This window comes from Rhinatrema bivittatum, chromosome 4 (assembly GCF_901001135.1).
Source record: "Rhinatrema bivittatum chromosome 4, aRhiBiv1.1, whole genome shotgun sequence".
Classification (NCBI taxonomy): domain Eukaryota; kingdom Metazoa; phylum Chordata; class Amphibia; order Gymnophiona; family Rhinatrematidae; genus Rhinatrema; species Rhinatrema bivittatum.
The window spans coordinates 213,618,973-213,639,721 of NC_042618.1; the positions used below are offsets into that span (position 1 = coordinate 213,618,973).

General features: G+C 43.6%; 1 protein-coding gene across 1 annotated transcript in view; it reads left to right on the forward strand.

Annotated features, from left to right (window-relative positions):
- UBA7 (ubiquitin like modifier activating enzyme 7) overlaps window positions 1-20,749 on the forward strand; it is a 426,723-nt gene that overhangs the window by 385,400 nt on the left and 20,574 nt on the right. Inside the window, exon 24 of the mRNA XM_029599673.1 lies at window positions 1,724-1,824. Coding sequence (XP_029455533.1) covers window positions 1,724-1,824 — 101 coding nt within the window. The remainder of the gene's footprint in view (window positions 1-1,723; window positions 1,825-20,749) is intronic.

Sequence of the window (20,749 nt, forward strand, 5' to 3'; positions counted from 1 at the left end):
GACCAATCTCTTTACTCAATTGTGATTTAAAGATCTTGGCGAAAGTCCTAGCGGAGAGACTTAAAGTTCTCCTTCCCAGTCTCATTTCCCATCATCAGACAGGTTTTGTCAGGGGGCGTAAACCCAACGCGAATATTATCAAATTACTCACGGCCATGACCATGTGTCAAGAGCAGGATATCCCAGCCCTTGTGATTGGATTCGATTCGGAAAAGGCTTTCGATCGGGTGGCCTGGCCCTATCTTTTTTCCGCTTTACAAAGATTCGGTATTCGAGGTGATTTTCTAACCTATATGTTCTTATTATATCAAAACCCCACGTCACGAGTCCTTGTAAATAATGGCATTTCAGAGGTGGTGGACATCCAGCGCGGGGTTCGACAGGGTTGTCCTCTGTCCCCATTACTGTATATTTTATGTTTGGATCCGCTGTTGCGAAAAATTGATGGGTGTAGGGGGGTGAAAGGTTTTGGAGGTCCACAGCACATTTTTAAAATTGCCGCTTTTGCGGACGATCTGCTAGTCTACTTAACGCAACCCCGCACGTCCCTACCGAATGTGTTGGCTCTTTTAGAGCAGTATGGCCAATTTGCGGGTTTGCGGATCAATTATACTAAGTCTGAGGCTTTAGCGATAACGGGGTCGACACGCGCGTACTGGCAGGCCGATTTCCCTCTTATATGGGCGAAGGATAAGTTAAAATACTTGGGCCTATATATTCCCCAAGATGTAAGGCAGTTTTACAAGGCGAACATTCCACCTCTGTTAAAAAAATCACAGGACACTATGAACAGATGGACCACCCTTCCTTTGTCATTGATGGGTCGCGTACAGCTATTTAAGATGGTTTTGCTCCCGAAGTGGCTTTATATCCTCCAATTAGCCCCCTTATGGATAACTTCGCGAGACTACTCTCAGTTCCAACGAACATTGCGCTCCTTCTTATGGAAGGGACGAAAATCCCGTATACCTTTGGCGATGCTTATGAGGCCCAGGGATGGGGGAGGTTTGGGGTGTCCTAATTTGATATGGTATAATTTAGCGTGTAGTATGTGGTACGTCAAGGATTGGCTTTTCGGGCTAGCCTCCACCACTCCATATGCATATCTTTTAGAATGGTATGGGGTCTTATCGTTAAATCCTTTGTTACAACTCCCGGCGCATATGATATCTAACCCCATCAAAACACAAGGCTTATGGCAGGTGTGTCGGAAGGCATGGCAGTTTTTCTGTAAGCTGGGTCACGTCTCAAGTCCCCTTATGCCCTTACTTACTATCACGGGACACCCCCTATTTATACCAGGGAAAACTAGCCGGGTGTTTCAGAGATGGAAGACGTCAGGGTTAACATACATTTATGAGCTTTACGATGAACAGATAGGAGATGTGTTCCCCTTTTCGGTTTTGCAACAAAGGTACTCTCTTCCAGAGGGAGATGTGTTTGCCTATAATCAAGTCAGACACTTTCTTCGATCAGGGACACACTCCTTCCACGATTCTACAGCAACTAAAAAGGTGAGGGAAGTAGTCCGGGTGGGACGAGGTCAACGGGCCTCGGTCTCCTACTTTTATAAAGAACTTATGGGGTTCTGGGAAGGGGGTGGCAGGTGGCTGGAAAACCCAGGAAAGGGAGCAGGGCTCCAGATGATAAGAGGCCCTCCTCACTCTCCTCTGCCACTGCTGATGTCCTGCTTATTTTTTTCCCCTGGTTTCTTGTCTTGCAGACAGAGCATCAGATGGAGGTGATCATGTTATGCTTTGGCACTGCCATGCTGTATGCACACTTCTGGCCAGAAAGCAAGCGGCAGAAGGTTTTGGCTCAAAGGTATGAACATTTATTATTATTTGGGGTGCAAGGCAGAGGAGTATGAGAGAGACAATGGATCAGTAAGGTTCCATTTCCCACACTAAATGAAACAGTGACATTATTGTCCCCTGTGAGCCAAGTTTTACTGCATTGGACAGTCGTGTTCTGGAAGCTACAAGAGACAGAAGACTGTATGCACCGTGTGATATGTTTACAATTTCAGAAGTACAGATGGATCCGAAGGATGCTTATGCCTATATAAAATTATTTCCAGGTCATAGAAAATATCTCAGATTTGTAATAGAGGATTGCCGTCTCCAGTATCATAATCTGCCTTTTAGCCTAGTGTTTGCCCCACTTGTTTCACAAAATGTCTCAGCATGATGATGGAGCACCTATGCAAAGGGGGATTGCATGTCTTCCCATACCTGGTGGTCAAGAGCAAAGGGAGTGCTAATTGCAGAACGTTCATCTGCTGGTGGTAAGTTGGATTTGCTGGGAAAGAACATTTAAATCTTGAAAAAAGGTTTCTAAATGGTTTAAACTATTACTGGATGTGTATATTGTATATTAGTTTTTAAGGCTAGTATTGTTTGCAAGTGTTAAAAAAGTATGTGTGTATAGTGATAATAGACGTTGGATTAATTTTGTGAGCTAGTAAAAGTTAATACTTGTTTGCAAGTGTAAAGAATTGTGTGTGTTTAGGGATAATAGATTTTGGATTAGTTTTGTGAGCTAGTATAGGTTAGCATCTGTAAGTATTAGAATTGTGAATTTCCAAAGCTCCCTTACTTCATCTGAAAAGAAGAGAGTACTGGTTCCTGGGCAAATATTGATTCCCATCCACCCCAGTCGCCTTTTTTGTTATATAGATTCCCTCCCCACTTTAGCTGTAGACTAATTTTAGTGTTGTTGCTGCTCATTCACAAACTAACATGTCACCTAGTTATCAATATAAAAAGCTTAGATTTACTAAGACACTAAATAAATAATTTTTTAAAAGTAGTCACATTTTAAAACCTTTACATTAACAGACATACCTACTCCTTAACCAGCTTTTAAAACTTTAGCAAAATTAAGATGCAGACAGAAGTCTGGCAGCGAGTTAGGGACTTTTCCAGTCTTTTGCACCAAGTGCCACATATATTATTATCTACCTGTTGGTGCAAGGTTGTTTGTGTGAGTCCAGTCTCTGGAGCATTGACAGACCTGGAGGAGCTAAGGTAGTCAGAGAGATATATAGAGGAGACCTTCATGGAGATAGTAGAGGGGTCCCAACTCCAGTCAAGCAACCCTTGTGCTGCTTTGGAGGAGCCTTGTTACTTGGCAGGAGACCATCTCCTTGGTACGGCAGGAATTGATCCTGTAGCTAGGACCTGCCTGTACTTCCGGGGCTGTGTGCCCAGGTAGGAAAGGGTTAGGATGGATTTTGTAGTGGGTGATTCAATCATTAGGAATATAGATAGTTGGGGTGCTGGTGTGCTTCAGGAATGCTTGGTAATTTGCAAAGGGACAGACTTCATGCACCATCTAGATAAGATTTTAGAGAGTGGAGGAGCTGACAGTTGTGCTACATTTTGGGTACCAATGGCATAGGAAAATGCAAGAGGGAGGTTCTGGAGGCTAAATATAGGCTCTTAGGTAGGAAACTAAAATCCAGAATCTCCAGGTTATATTCTCAGAAATGTTCCCCGTTTCATGCCCAGGACCCTAGAAGCAGGCTGAGCTCCAGAGTCTCAATGCATGGATGAGACGATGGTGCAGAGAAGATGGTTTTAGATTTATTAGGAACTGGGGAACATTCTGGGGAAGGGGGAGCGTATTCCGATGGGATAGGCTCCACCTTAACCAGAGTGGAACCAGGCTGCTGGTACTAACATTTAAAAAGGAGATAGAGTAGTTTTTAACTAGACCATGGGGGAAAGCTGACAGTCCCTGAGAAGGGCATGGTTCGGAGGAATATATTTTCCAAATATACTTGCAAAACAGGGAAATTAAACTATCCCAGTAGAGAGGTTGTCTTTAAGGCTGCAGTAGCCCAGATTGACGTAGACAAAGAACATTCAGATGTGAATGACTAAATTGCCAGTACCCTCAAAAGATGTCTTCAATAGTCAGCTGATGGCCCAGGGTGCCCTCTCACCCTGGGCCCGGTCGGTGCCATTTTGAAAAATGGTGCTGACCCGATCTTGCCCCATCATGTGACAGGGGCAAGATCCATGGATCAAACCTAGGCCACGTGGCTTGTAGTCCCATACATACAATGGATAAAACCAGGTCTGAATGAGCCTGACTTATGACACAGAACAATCTGGTCACTCTCATATAGCTCTTTGAGTTAGTTTTGATGAGATATTTTCATTAGTAACTGCCTCAGGGTCTCTCCCTGTAGTCCTGTGCCATTTAATCATGACTTCAAATATGAATGCTTGCATTGGAAAACTCTCAGCAGTTCTCTGCCTTGTTTGCTGTAGTCAACAAGTGAAGTATCATAAGTTGCGCCGGCTCCGTGTTTTCAATTATTCCAATGCAATGGGGGACTGCTCCTGCCAGATATACCACTGGCACAGATAGGCCTGAATCTGAGGCACCCGTTTGTCACTGTCTGTGCATTGTTTCTATCTCTTTAGACCTTGCTCTAGTCTTCTGGCTAATGGGCAAAGACTATAGCTCACGGAAGCATGTCCTCTAACTAACCAGCAGAGATTAATGTGGAGCTGAATGATTCACTCCCCACTGGAATCTATAGGAACTAGTTTTGCAGTGGGCTAAGAGTAGAAAGCCGGGCTGAGATCTGAAAGCAGCACACAGTGTTTGATACAGGAGGAACAGCAGCATCACAGATCATCCACACCTTGACACATAGCCATCTGTCACCAGAAAATATCACAAATCTGTGTTATTCTTTTCCTCAAAAGCCTGGAACTAACTGATCTGCCCTAGCTCCGAGGTGCAACGCTCATCCCCGAGAGGCCCAGGGGATCCTGCTCTGAGGCCATCTCCTTTCACACATCATTAACTTATTCAGCTTAACAAGCTGCAGGAGGAGCCCTGAAACCCAAGAGCAAAATAACAGTCAGTGACTGACTGAGCTACATCCTGGAATAAAGCAGCTTTCAAAGCGATTTCTGATCCTCATGTCATTTTTAACACCTGGAGTAAGAGTTGGTGATTCTCAGAGCAGAGTTACCCAAAGGGTACCAGCAGCTTCATGGCCAAATCTGGAACCCTCCTTTCCACGTGAACTCTCCCTGTCTATCCGTCTGCACAGGCTGTGACTAAAAATCCTTTAAGATAGTCTGCTCTGTAGTCTGCTGCTCTTTCTCCAGGCCCCATAATATACCCTTTCCTTCTGGGACCTGTGGGACTCCTGAATAATGAATACTTATTACATGGCTGGGAGTTTGTGTAACCGAGGGTACATTTATTAGATAAGATAACCATTATATAGTCGATACAGAAATGAGCCAGTCATAGCAGAGAATGTGGAAACATTCTGATATGTCTTCTCTTCGGTATAAGAGTTGTCATTTAAACAGAAACCTCGTCATTGGGAACAGCTCCAAAGCTTGGATCATCGGTTCAGTGATTTTTAATAGAAAGGTGGGGATAGGAGAGAACACTTATTTCAGTTTTGGCCACTTCTAAACTTCTTCCTTTTTTCTGGTGATTTTATGGTAAGAGAGTGACTTCTGCAGGGTTCCAGATATGCTGCAGCGCTTCACAGTGCTGAGACTTGAAGGGCTTATGGGGTAACCTCTGACCTGGGGACTCAACAACCTGCAGCTCTCTAATGTTTTAATGAAGGGATCCCTGGGGCTTTCAGCTTGGGGCTCTCAAATGTTTGAACCGTGGGCACAGGGACTTCTAGGGTTCTCAGCCTACAGCTGTCTACATTTCTAACCAGGAACATGGGGATCCAAGACTCATAGTGTGGCTCTCCAGTGTTCTACTCAGGAACACATGGACTCATGGGCTCTCTGTTTGTGATTCTTGGATCGACATCGAACCTAAGAAACCTCTTTCTTGATTGATTTGAGTAGATGATATAAAAGATGTGAATGCCAGAAAAGCCCTCGTCAACCATTCTGATGAAGCTTTGGGTTCTTGTCACATGAAACACACTACTACTACTATTTAACGCTAGCAGGTATCTGTTCTCAACTGTCTCGGTTTCATCTGTTATGCAGTCTCCCTGTGCAAAGGTTCCACCTGCTGCGCATCCTTCCTTCCAAAAGGTGTTCTCAGCAAACCTTGCTTACAGGTCTGCTAGTTACCTCCTCATTGGTCACACCACATCGCAATCTCAGCCCTACTTAACTCAGCCTGCTCAATGCCTCAGTGCCTCTTCATTGAGTCACCTCGGCTCTCTGACCTGGTCACTCTTACCTTGCTATTCTACCTTGCCTAGCCTTGTGGCCTCCGGACCTTCTGCCTTATCTGCCCTTGTCCTCTCTGGACCTTCAGCCTTTCCTAGTTTAGTGGCCTATCCAGGCCTTCTGTCTTGCCTTGTGGCCCATCCGGGCCTCCTGCCTTGCTTTGCGGCCTCTCTTGACCTTTTGCCTTGCTCTGAGTCCTTTCAGGCTTTCTGGCCTTGCTCTACAGTCTCTCATTCCTCCCTGCCTTACTCTGTGCTCTCTTGGGCTTTTCTGTCTTACCTTACAGCTTCTGGGCCTACTAGGATTACCGTGCCCAGTCTCGTGCCCTGTTAGGGTTTTTTGTTCCCTGTTAACTGTCTAGTCCAGTCCTTGCCCTGCCCAGTCCAGTTCCGTCCCTTGTCTATTCCCCAGGCCTTGCCCTTGTCCTTTGCCTCTGATTCAGCCCTAGATTGTGCACTGTATCCAACCCCAGCCAGTACCTGTATCCAACTCTCAGCTTGTGCCTGCCCTCAGCTTCCAGCCTACCATGCCTTGTCCAGCTTGCCTTGCCTCGTCCCACCTGCCCTGCTTGCCTAGCCTACGTCTGACCTCAGCGCCCAACCTGTACTCAGCTCCCAGTCCATGCCTGATGTTCCACAGAAGGAAAGTCCTACTAGCCCCAAGAACCCAAGGGCTCAACCTGCAGGGGAGGGGAGTGATTAGGCCAAAGACCAGCTCCATTCCTGTCCTGCAGCTCTGTACTGCCTCTGTGAGGGGGCGCCCTGACTCCAGCCTGCCAGTCCATGACACCAACTACATGTGAAGTCTGATGTGGGCCAGTTGTGCCGCTCTGTTTTCATCAGAAAGATCACTTCTTATATTGCATGTGCACAGATCCATGTTCAGCTCAAGTACTAAGACAAGAGGTTTAGGATGTATGTCTCAGTCAGGAGCCAGGAGAGTTCACTCTGACTTTTACTGATATTCTTGTTGTCTTCATTGATTTGTACTTGAAGGCTGCATAGATGACACATAGCCTCATGACTTCAATGGTTTCCTGAAGAAGACTGATGTGAGAGACACATCAGGGGAAACTATAACGTGTGGATGTTGAAAGCTTGTTAACTTACCCTCGTCAGTTAATAAACGGATCATTTGAATTTCTGAGCATGTTCTCAACTTGCACTTTGTAACTCCATGGCATGTTCTCAACATGCACTTTGAAACTCCATGGAAAATAATACTGCTATACTTATGGAGTACTTTAGCCTGCAGCATATGGTAGACAAGCTGCACTATCATGGACTAAATATTCAAAAGACCACACAGAAGATAAACATTCTTGGTGCCAGATATCTGAAGTCTGCACAAAGAAGCCAAGTTTCAAAAAAGGCTAAAACGGGTAAGTTATCTGTGCAAAGTTAGCCAGATTAGTTATCCCAGAGATGCAACAGGATAAACGTCCCACTGAATATCCCTGAATAAAGTTATCCAGCTAACTTTAGCCATATAAATTAAAACCTAGCCAGCCATCTTTGTATTGCACCAGTCAGGTTGAAAGTGATCTGGCTAAATTCAAAAGAAAATAGCCAATTAAATATTGACACAGTTAAAAAAAAATTATATATATATATATATACACACACACACACACACACACAGCCTGTGCCCCTCCCCCATGCTTCTCTGCAATTTGTCTTGAAAGGGTTGCACCAAAAGGTCCATGGAGACAGGCCAGCCCTCCCCGCCTCCCCAGAGATTCAAAATGTTCTCGTTTGGTAGGGGTTCCAAGGCAACGACTTAGGTTGAACCATGGCTCAGCAGCCTTTGCCATTTGGGTATGCCAGACACTGAAGTATAGATGAAGTTGCCTTGGAGAACTTGGAATCACCAAGGGTAGGGGAACTGACCTAACACTTAAAAAAAAACAACAAAAAACTACAGGGAGCTCATGGGAGCCTTGGCTGCTGGGCTAGACTTGGGTTCTTTTTTTATGGCTGTGCCAGTACTTAATTGGCTTTATTCTTTTCAATGTATAGCCAGTTAAGTGTAGGAACTTGACTCTGGACAACTTTAGACCTGCTCCTGGAGCTGGCTAAAATGAGCTGGAAAACATATTCTGCTAAATCCGAATATCAGAGTTTGCTGGACACATTTCTTTGCTAATTTGTCGGCGGCGTTCCCCCCCCCCCCCCCCCCCAAGAATGCCCCTAAAACATCCCTTATTTTTTCGGCTAAATTTTATATGCCTTAGATTTTCAAAAGTCGGCATTTAGGGAGGTAACAGAACTATCTGTTTAAATGCTGTTGACCACTGGACTCTTGAGGTCACTTTTTAAAGTTTCACTAGGATCCTAAATTTAGGAGCTTAAAAAGTGAGCAGCTACAGGGGGTGGAGTTATATTCACAGGAACAGTCACACAGAATACCAGGGCTAAATCACATTCACAAACACAATTCAAGCCCCATCCAGTGGATTTTTCGTGTGTGGGCGAAGGTTATTCTCCAAGACCATGGGTGTTAATTGTGTCAGTCTCCAAGTGCACACGAAGAACCAGATAGACACTTGACTGGTGTTCCAGCATAAATCCTTTACTGAAGTACTTGCTCAACATGAATAATTTGACACATAATGCACGTTCTCCATCCTAAATCCATAATACAAAAGCAAAGTCCATCAAACAGCAACTGTATGGTCCCTCTTCTCTTTTTTAACGGGGCTTCATGATTCTCTCTTGAAATTAGGGAAGCTCCCATCTATTCGCTTGGGATATTAAGGATGCCTAGGACACGGTACAAAGATAAACCTTTCAGTTAGGATTCTTCATAAATGTTCCTGAGAGTTAATAAGGTTCTAGCTGGATCATCTCCAATACTTTCACTCCTTTCTTGTAGCAATTGGCTAACTTCTTGACTCCTCTGATATACTGGATAAGTATTCATTATAGGTGGGTGCCACTTCTCCTCTCTTCTGGTTCTTCTAAAGAATAAAATTGCTGAACACGTAGACAGAAATGGTTTAATGGGACACAGCCAACATGGATTTGCCCAAGGGAAGTCTCGCTTCACCAATTTGCTATATTTTATGAAGGGATTAATAAACGTGGATAATGGTGAGCCAGTGGATATAGTGGCGTAGATATTCAAAGCTGGCCATGTAAGTAACTTAGCCTGTTAGAACTAATCCGGCTATTTTTAGCATGATACCTTGTATTATATCTCCTCACATTAATATATAGCTAGGTCTCTTGTAGCTGTTTTTGATACACCTTTACATAGCCCCTGTTACTAATACATATTTATCCCTTGTATATATGTTTCATTGTTTTGCTATTGTTCTATGTTAGGGCCATGCCCAACAGTTCTTAGTTTTACGATGTGCAAACGGCTACCGGTATAGAAGAAACTCCAAATAAATAAAATAAATAAATAAGTTACCATATATGTTCAGGGGCATGGCAAAGCCCCTGAATATATGCGTATATGTGCTCACTTGGCCGGATAAGTCTACCCGGATAAGTTTCACCTGCTCTATGGGGCATGTAAACTGAGGTGTAAATTTATGCAGCTAACTCTGAATATTAGTAGTTAGTTAGCCATATAAGTTATACGGCTAACTCACTCCGCACCCGATCCGCCCAGTATGCGCCTACTTTTTGTGTGTGTAACTTTTAGCTGTATAAGGGACTTATATGGCTAAGCGGTGGCCGCTGAATGTAGGACATTTTCAGCAGCCACTACTTAGTTGCATAAGTCCCGCTTATCTGGCTAAATAGCGTCCAATGCCCTTTGAAAATTGGGTCCGGTGTATCTGGATTTTTAGAAGGTATTTGAGAAAGTCCATCATGAGAGACTTCTCAGGAAATTAAAAAAGTCATGTGATAGGAGGCCGTGTCCTATTCTGGATTGTGAACAGTTTAAAAGATAGGAGACAGCGTATGGCGCAATGGTCAGTTTTCTGAATGGACGCAAGTAAGCAGTGGCGTGCCCCAAGGATCAGTACTGGGGCCTGTGCCTTTTTAACATATTTATAAATGATCTGGAAACGGGAATAACAAGTGAGGTGATCATATTTACAGATGACACAAAATTGTCCCAAGCTGTTAAATCACAAGAGAATTGTGAGAAATTGCAGGATGACTTTGTGAGAATGTGAGCCGTGCATCCAAATAGCAGGTGAAATTTAATGTGGACAAATGAAAAGTGATGCATATAGGGAAAAATAATCCAAACTGTAAATAAACATTGTTAGGTTTCATATTAGGAATCACTACCCAGGAAAACGATCTAAGCATCAATGTGGAGAACAGGTTGAAATCCTTAGCTCAATGTGTAGCAGCAGTCTAAAAAGCAAACAGATTAGGAATTGAGAATAAAACAGAGAATATCATGATACTTATGTATCATTCCATGGTACGACCGCTCCTAGAGTACTTTGTACAGTTCTGGTCATCGCATCCCAAAACAGATATAGCAGAACTAGAAAAGGTACAGAGAAGGGCGTACAAAATGATAACGGGGATGGAACAGCTCCCCTAAGAGGAAAGGCTAAAGTGGTTAAGGCTGTTCAGTTTAGAGACGAGATGACTGAGGTCAATAAAATCATGAATGGAGTGGAATGGATAAATGCAAATTAGTGTACTCTCAAAAACAAACAAAACAAAGACTAGGGACACTCCATGATGTTACTAAGTAGCACATTTAAAACAAATCAGAGAAAATATTATTTTCATTCAATGCACAATTAAGCTATAAAATTCATTCACAGAGGATGTGGTAAAGATAGTTCCTGAGTTTAAAAACGGTTTGGACAAGTTCCTGGAGGAAAGTCCATAAACTGTTGTTATTCATGTAGCCTTGGGGAAAGCCACTGCTTATCCCTGGGTTAGCAGCATGGGGTCTATCTACTATTTGAGAGCCTGCCAGAGTCTTGTCATTTGGATTGGCTGCTATTTGGAAACAGGTTACTGGGCTTGATGGACCCTTGGTCTCACCCAGTATGGTGTTTTTTAAGTTCTTATGTTATCCCTATTGAATATTTGATGAGTATACTTGCCTTAGAATTTTGCCATGTGGGCACTGAATCTCAGGCTGAAAGAACCAGATGGGAAGTAACCCAGTTCCCAAATAAAAAAGGAGAAGAGGAGGCTGGAAAAACCTCCCTTCAAATAAACCTCAAAACTGAAAAGTCTTCTCTAATCTCAACAGGTAAAATCAGTTTGAAAGTCTCTTCACTCCAGGTCCTAGAGGGACTGAGTCTAGGATTTCTCCAAGAAAAAAGGAGTTTAAAAAAAAACAAAAAAAAACATTCCTCGCCCTAACACTTCAACTCAGAAATCGACATTTCCTGCAGGGGTTTCTGTCTGGTATAGACAGAGGGAGCAATCATTGCAGCAGCCTTACATGGGTGTGCTGTAACATGGATTGTATGATCCTTCCTCCTTCCAGAAGGAGGAAGGATTGTCTGTAGGTCATCATTGGATGCCCTACAGACAGTCTGTAGGGCATCCAATGATGCCCTACAGACTGAAAAAAAAACCAACCTTTTGTTAAATTTGTTTTATATCTACTCCCAGTTGGTTTTAGAGAGTGTCCCCTAATCCGAATACTTTTTGAATGGATAAGCAAACAATACCTATTAACCTGTTCCATGCCACTGATGATTTTATAAACCTCTGTCATAATTCCCTCTCAGCTGTATCTTTTCCAAACTGAAGAACCATAAGCTGTTAAGACTTTCTTCATAAGAGAGCCATTTCGGGGGACCAGTTCAGACTATCTGAAGAGAAGGATGATAACTCCAAAAGGAGGACACTCACCTCCATAAAAGTCAAAAAGCAGAACAACATTTACATTGAATTTGCATACTTAATTAGCAGAAAGGCATTTTAATATGCAAATATGCTTACATTACAAATGATTACTATACTTTAAAAGAAATACAACTCACCATATTGTAGAAGATTGACCAAGCAATGCAGATTACAGTATAATTAGAATGCAGGTACAATAATTCCCTGCCCCAAAGAGTTTAACATTTCTGGGGGTTCCTTGCCACATCTCTTGCTCTAGCTCCCTATCTGTATAACCTTCTTACTATCTCTGGATACATCCAAATCCATCTCTCTCTCTTGCTCCTATCCAGCTCCAAGTCTCTCTTTGGCTCCTTCTCCTTTCCCCTCTGTACCGCCCTTCCCCCCCCCCGGTCCCTTGAAATCTTTGGCTCAGTGTGCGGTGGCGATTAAAAAGGCAATGTTAGGAGTTATTTTAAAGGACTAGAGAATGAAACTGAGACTATCATAATGTCTTTGTATAGATCCATGGTGCGACTGCAGCTTGAGTATGGGGTGCAGTTCTGGTTGCCCCATCTCAAAAAAAGACATAGCAGACATGGAAAAGGTACAGAAATGGGTGACAAAAATGATAAAGGGGATGGAAAAGCTCCCTTATGGAGAAAGGTGAAATAGATTATGGCTCTTTAGCTTGGAAAAGAGATGACTGAGAGAGGATATGATTGAAATTTATAAAATCATGAGTGGGGTGAATGGTTATTTTCCTTTCATACAACACTAGGACTAGGGTATGTTGCGGACACGCCTTGTGACTACGTATTCCGTGGTGAATGCGTGCAGGAAAGCCCTAGGAAGGGGCATAGAGGTGTGATCGCTTGCTCCTGTGTGACTGTGAGCCCCTGGTCCACGAGATAACTCAAAGAGAAGCCCTAAGATACTCCGAGGATAGGAAAGCAAGTGTGAGCTTGGACACAGTTCAAACTCATGAAGAATGGAACCGGAACAGGGGACTCCTGGTCCAAAGAGTGAAGAGTCGGAGTTTGTAGAAGAAGGAGGATTCCTGGAACTTGGACTAGAAGAGGACTCCTGGACATGAATGAAGAAGAGGTGTACTCTTGAAGATGAAGATGAGATGAGACTCTTGGAGAGGATGAAGAGAGACACTCTTGAGTACTAAGACAGACAAGATGAGACTCTAGGAGATGGTGAAGAGGAACACTCTTGGGTATGAAGAAGAGACAAGGCTCTTGAAGTTAGGGAGTGCTATCCCTCAAGGCACACTACACAGCCCAAGGACTGGTTGCAGACCACCTTGTCCGCTGCACGCCCTACACAACGCAGAGGCTGGTCGCGGACCACGCTAGGAAGGGGAGGAGCACCAGACGGAGAGGAGTCGGGCAGCACTCGATGAAGTCCAACGGAGGGATTCCAATCTATCAAGCATAGACTGGTTGGAGAGTCCGGGGAACGCCAAGATCTGCTGACGTGTTCTCCAGGATAAAGAGGTGTAGTGAAGAGAGAGGTACACAGAGGGCAATACCTCCGAGAATCCATCTTGACATCAGAAAACTTGGACATCTGAAGAGATGGACAACAGCAGGAATGGGTCTCTGCTTAGGGTAGGATCGGGAAGTCTTTGATAGAAGAAGATGGACAAACATCTGGATGGAGGACGTCGGGACACCAAGACATCTGGGACTCAGAACAGGTGAACTTCTGGACGTCAGGACATTGAGACATCGGAGCATCAGGGACATTTAAGAATAGACGAGGGATCCCGAGGCTTGAGAAAGGAAAGCCTGAGACTGGAACATACCACGAAGAAGGTTGATGACAGGGAAGACCTAGACATTGGACAAATACATCACGAAGAAGACATCACGAAGAAAGAAGACTTGAAGATGAAGTCTTCTGGACAGGAGCTTGAAGATAAACAAGTTGGAACAGTGGAACTCCGAGGATGGAAGCTGGAACTCCGAAGAGGAACTCTCTGGAGGATGTTGATCCATCCGAAGGCACTGAAGGAATGAAGCAGCGCCTTTTTATAGGGCAGGAGCAGGAAGAGCCCTGAAGACATCATCTGGGAGGGCTGAAGAGGAACTTTCTGTGCTGTCCCTTTAAAAGAAGAGAAGAGCCGCGCAGGCAGCCCCTAGAGGGAGCCCTGGAGCACAGGGGGAGGAGCCAAGGCCTGCAGCGACGCTGAGAAGCAAGGAGGAAGGCCGGAGGTGGTATTGGCAGCTCCCTGCCGCGAAGAAGGCTCGGCGGCAGCACTCGAGCCACGGAGGAGGGGAATTCCCGAGGGGGAATTCCCTCGAAGAAGGAGCACTCCTGCGGTGACATTTGGCTGCAAGAAGAGGGGAGTTCCCTCGATGAGGCATCGGCAGCGCGGCTCTGGCCACGCAGGAGGGAGAAGGGGCCGCTGGCGGCTCACACAGCTGCGAAGAGAAGGGCAACGCGGCTTGGCAGCAGTCTGGGCCGCGGGATGGAGGTGAGGCCCTGTCTGCGGAGCAGCCGCAGGCAGGGGTGTAACAGGGTACTCACCAAGAAACTATCAACCTTCAGATTTAAAACAAATCGTAGGAAGTATTTTTTCACTCAGCGTACAATCAAACTATGGAATCTGTTGCCAGAGGATGTGGTCAAGATGACTAACATACTGGGGTTCAGAAGAGAAGTGGACAAGTTCCTGAAGGAAAAGTCCATAAATAGTTATTAGCAACGTAAACTTGGGAAAGCCAAAACGTACCCCGGGCGTAAGATATTTATTTATTTGTTTATTTATATTATTTGTACATTTTATAATCCGCAATTACAGAGCGGATTACAACAGAATGGCCCAATATTCAAAGTGCATTAAGATACCAGAAATAGATCAATTATTGAGGATCTGACAGATTCTTATGACCCGGCTTGGCCACTGTCAGAGACAGAATACTAAGCATAATGGACCTTGGTCTAACCCAGTACGGCGTTTCTTATGTTCCCCATTGGTCAGCAGCAAATTCCCCTCTCCCAAACCCCGTTTCTCTCCCCCTCCACCCAACCCAGTACTAAGCCTTTCTCTGATATACTGTTAGTCTTTCTCTAACATACACAGTCTCTTTCACTGTCACACAAACCGGCAGTTGCCTTATGCTATTGCTTATGTATTTAATCAGCGAGTGCTTCCACATCCATTTCCCCCACCCCCACCCCAGCAGGCTCTGGAACAGCATCACAGAAAATTCTTGGGCTAGCTGCCAGGCGTTCCCCAGCTTGCAGCAGACAATTTCCCTTCACTTCTTCCCCCTGTACTCCCACTTTCCAGCACTCTCACTGGCTTTATTTCATGGTTATGTAAATACAAAAAAATGGTAGCAAAACTATATCCTCAAAATAGCAATACAAACAAAAGAAGATAATATAATAAGCCAAAACTTTAATATCAAAATTACAAAGTATCAAAAATTCATGCAAAATTATAATCCGCCTCTAAGAAATTACAACACATAAAAAATCACAAATTGATCCTAGACAAGTAAAAAAAAAAAAAAAAAAAATGAAAAAACACAAGACAGACAACAAACACAACTCACAATCACTAAATCATATATAGTAAAAAAAAAAAAAAGTCAAATGCATTCCCACAGAAGCACATAATCCCTCAATATTTCAAGAGGAAGAAAAGTACCTTCAAAGAAATCCCACGGGAGAATTCTATAGAAATGTCCAAACCACCAAAGTCCCAACATGTGTCACTCCACAGAGCTGCTTCAGGGGGCGTACATCAAGTAGAGAGGCAGCACTTTGCAAATCTTTCTCAGGAAATGAAGCATAGGAAGTATACCCCAAGGGCCAGATCTTAAAATCTACGTGTGGGTGTAGATTTGTTCGCGCAACCTGGCGTGAACAAATCTACTCCCGATTTTCGCGCGCATGTTATAAAATCCGGGCTTGGCACACGCAAGGGGGTGCACACATGTGCACCTTGCGCGTGCCGAGCCCAAGGGGAGCCCCGATGGCTTTCCCCGTTCCCTTCTTTTTTTCCGGCCCCCCCCCCCACCTTCCCCTCCCTTCCCCTATCTAACCCACCCCCCATCCCTAACTAAATCCCCCCCCCACCTTTGCTCCAAAACTTGCGCGCACCGGTCAGCTGCCAGTGCGCCATGCCCCGGCACAGGCCGCTGTGCCGGAGCACTCGATACCGCCCCCATGCCACGGCTATGCCCCCAGACCGCTTCCACGCCCCTGGACCGCCCCTTTTTCGAAGCCCCGGGACATATGCGCATCCCGGGGCTTGCGTGCACTGCTGAGCCTATGCAAAATACCTGGATAACTTTAGGAGAGCCTATGCAAAATAGGCTTGGCGTGCGCAGGGGTAGGTATTCGGGGGCTAAGCGTGTATCTTACGTGTGTAGCCCTTTGAAAATCTACCCCCAATTGTTTTATAAAACATTCATATTTCAAGCTGGACAAAACAATTCCACCAATAGCCAAACAAAACAGGAAACATCCCATAAAGGTGGATTATAAGGCATCGGTCAGCTGGTTATGTGTCGTAACATTTATATAAATCAAACATATCAAAACGCATCAAAAAATACTTCCCTAAAATACTATCTTACATACAGATCAAAAACAAAAAAAAGAAACAAATAAACAAAGCTTTCACAGGGCTTACTCACCCACGTTACCTTCAAAGTTCACATAAAGCAAAGAACAGAGGCCAAAACACCATTCCAGATCCAGAAACATATAATCAAATGGACCTATCACGAGACAGATATATAACCCCCAAACCAATCAAGAGGTATGTCAATCAAAAACAAACCACCCAACCAGTCTTCTCATTTAGACCCCTGGGAGACACCGTGTTAAAATAAAAAATCCACTGATGCCTTGCACACTGCAAAAAATGATTGATAGCACACCCCATCGGGAAACCACATGCTGCATAACAAAAAACTGAATATCTTCAGTGGTATAGTTATTATCCCTTCAGTATTGAACTAGGGGCACATCCAAATAGCCCTCACAAATCCTACAACAGTGTTCAATAGTACGAACTTTAACCTGACGAATAGTCTTGCCCACATACCATAAATCACATGGACAATATATAACATAAACAATCATCCTGGCATTGCTTGTTTATATCACTCATTTTGAAGAACTATGGGTATATAATTCAGACTTTTTTCACAGTGTGATAGTATGGCTACGTTATCTTGACGATGTGTTTTGGGTGTGGAAGGGTTCCCGGGAATCTTTTGACTTGTTTTTTGGTTATTTGAATTCTTGCGACCCTAATTTAAATTTCACTTACCAGAAGGACCTTGAGACTTTTTTTTATTGTATCTTTTACAGTTACTTTAATGGCAGGGGGTGTGTGATGTGTGTAAATATCACTTTGGCTTGTTCCATTTCATACTTGTCTTTCCCCACTGCTGCCACCCCAAAATACTTCTGTCTAGAAATGCCATTGATCAGGCCTGCAGGGATTTTTCTTTTTTTGAGTTACCAGCTATATTCTGAATATATCCAGTTAGGTTTACCCGGATAACTTTAGGAGATTATAATCAGAGGCCGATATTCAGCACTATTTAGCAGGGTAAGTCTTGACTTCTCTGGATAAGTGGCAACAGCATAATTGGCTGCAATCAGCGGTTGCCACTTAGCCAGATAAGTGCTTATCCAGCTAAGTAGTTAGCTAGATAAGTGGTGGGCGGGATGTAGACAGATCGAGGAGGAACTACTTATCCAGTTAATTTGGCTGGATAAGTGCCGATGTTCGGACTTATCCAGTTAAGTTAACCGGATAAGTTAGACCTGCTCAATAGCAGGTCTAAAGTAGCTGAATAAGATTTATCCAGCTAGCTAGCTACTTTTACGGGGATGTTCGGCAGTATAGCCGTGCTGCTGAATATCCCTTGTAAGTTAACCGTATAAGTCTTATCCGGCTAGCTTACTCATCTGGATATGTTTGAATATCGAGCCTTCAGCGGGAGATTTATCTTACTGAATATCTGTGACAAGTTATCTGACTAACTTTAGCTGCACAATTAATGAATGAATTAGTTTAAAACTTGATTGCTCGCGCTAGCCTTCCACCTAGTGCAAGTTACATAACATCAAATTTGCCTACTTAAAAAAAACATCATCAACAAATAAAATAATCCACCCGTACCTCCACGCTTTCTCCCACGCCTTGTCTGCTCGCTGGCTTACTCAATGCGGGCCTAGTAATTGGAATATCAAATTTAAATAAACCAGAAGAGTGAAAAGGCAAACAATCAAGCTGCTACATTTACTACAACACTCTATTTCAAAAGATGAACGAACACCCGGTCGCTTCTTGGCCAGGTCTGGCATTTAGAAGACAACGTGCTTGCTATCACCTGAATGACAGGAAGCCCCGAACCAGATTATATACTGAAGACAGTGCACTATAGATGCAAGCATGTGAAATGCCAAGGAGGAAGGTGTTCATGTCTTGCTTCTTGGCTTATCCTGCACTGATGCTGTAGATGTCAGAATTGTGAGAACAATGAGAAAACATTGCAACTGAGTCTGATAATATAGCTCATGATAGTGTCCTTGAATAGGATGTTATGATTTTCAAATTAAAATGGATTTTCTTATAGGAAATGCATGTTATAATGCAAACTTACACTGTAAGAGTTATGGGTGATTTTGTTGGACTCTTTATTCTCACTGAAAGCACTGTTCTCATCCTAGATAGACAGCTTGGACATGTTACTTTTGTTTCTATTGGCTTTGTGGTATACCGTTGTTATTTAATGCTGACAAATAAGGAAATTATAATGATTTTCCCATGGAAGACCATGCAGTTGTCACTGTTCTTAAAGATATCATTTTGGACTGTCCATGCACTGACTCCCCAGCTGCTGCATGTCCCAATAGTGCTTTTCTGAAGGTTGAATAGTTCATGATAGCAGGCTAAATGGACAACATTTTGCAGACTAAGATGAAGTTGAAAAAAACCAAACCTTGGAGCTCTAGGAGTGAATTGGAATAAGAAAAATATTGTTTTCCATGCATATTCACATTTTTCTGTATCTTTTCTATGATGGTCCTGCAAATGATTTTAATATATTGTTGATCTCTTTTGGTAATTTTGAACTCTCTTTAGCTCAAATTGGGCAAATCTGTGCAAATCTTCCATTGAAAGGGTGCAAACATGTATTTATGATCGCTAACTATAAATATATCCTACCAAAAGTTGCAGGAAATTTTATGGAGGAGTTTAACTCAAGAACTAGGAGTTTAGTTACTACAAAATATGCAAAAATTACATAGTTCCCAAGAGATTACCACAAAATTCATTTTCTGAGCATTTTTCCCCCTCACACCCCTGGTCAGCAGCACTTTGCCCTCCTCTCCCCCCACCCTTCCCTACCCAAACGTCTCCTCACCTCTTATCTCCCTCACTCCTCCCTGGCCAGCAGCACCCTGACCCCTCTCCCTATACCACTATACCAAATAAGCCTGATACTTTACTTTCAATGCATAGCCAGCATAGCTCTCTGCTTCAACAGCAGGGGAGAAAGTCTGATACTTCACTTTCAACACATAGCCAGCATAGCTCTCTGCTTCAACGGCAGGGGCAATGTAGAAAAGAGGATCTATATATAGACAACCAACAAGGACTGAATTACATAGTCGAGTAAACAAAAGCATGGGTGTAGCTTACTTATTGAGGCGATTACTACCCCTAACTAAGCTACATATTCAATTAGATGCAGTTCCAACACTGCTCTCTACATTAATGGTGGGGTGGAAGGGAAATAGAACTAAAAGGTACTAAGAGCCAAGCGTAACCAGTAAGAGGAAAAAAAAAAGTGCATAGTTTGCTGGGCAGACTGGATGGGCCATTTGGTCTTCTTCTGCCGTCATTTCTATGTTTCTATATCTGCACTCCTCCCTTTCCAGCAACCCCTTCTCCCCTCCCTGGCCAGCATCATCCACATCCCCCCCCCCCTCTTTCCTGACTCCCAGTCTGTGAAATCATTGGCCACAGAAAATGGGAGCAGGCGTCCCCGTGAAGCCTGATTATAGGTGAGAGTTTGCTCTATAAACAAAAATGGAGTCTCAGAGCGCCTCTACACAAATGAGAAAAATCTTCCAGAGGTTTACTGTGAAATGTACTGCATGTGGAGAATACATTTTATCAATCCAAGTCTATATGGAAATCTTTCAAATATGTGCCAGTACATCACTGAACTTTAAATGTGAACCAATGAGTTTTACCACAACCTATGTGGTCAACTTTCAAAAAATGCTCAGTGCCAACATTTGAGGCTTTTAATCTTAAGGATATTTTCAGCCAAATTCAGACACCTACGTTTTCATTTGAAAATTTCCTAAATTTAAGCCTTCATTTCAATTGCCTAGAATAGTTCTTTAAATTGTGTGCCTAGTGCTGAAATTAGCACTAAGCATTTAACTTTTTTTTTCTCTGCCCCTGTAGCCACCCACAGTTCAGGCTTCTATATTTAGTTGTCTAGTTGAAATTAGGAACCTAAATTCAGCCCTACTCAATTTTCAAAGGGGTCAAAATTGGTCCCTTTGAAAATTGAAACTGATAGATATGGTTTTCCTAGAAAATATGGAGATGAAGCTATGAGAACACATGAAGAAATGGAAATAGTCTATGGGAGTGTGTTTTTGGAGAACGTTTACTGACCTAAAAGTGAGAGAGTTAATGGTGGTGGTGGTGGTGGTGGTGGTGGTGGTGGTGGTGAGGTGTCAGCCTTTGTGGAGATTCGATGAGTGCTATGAGATTTGAGCTTC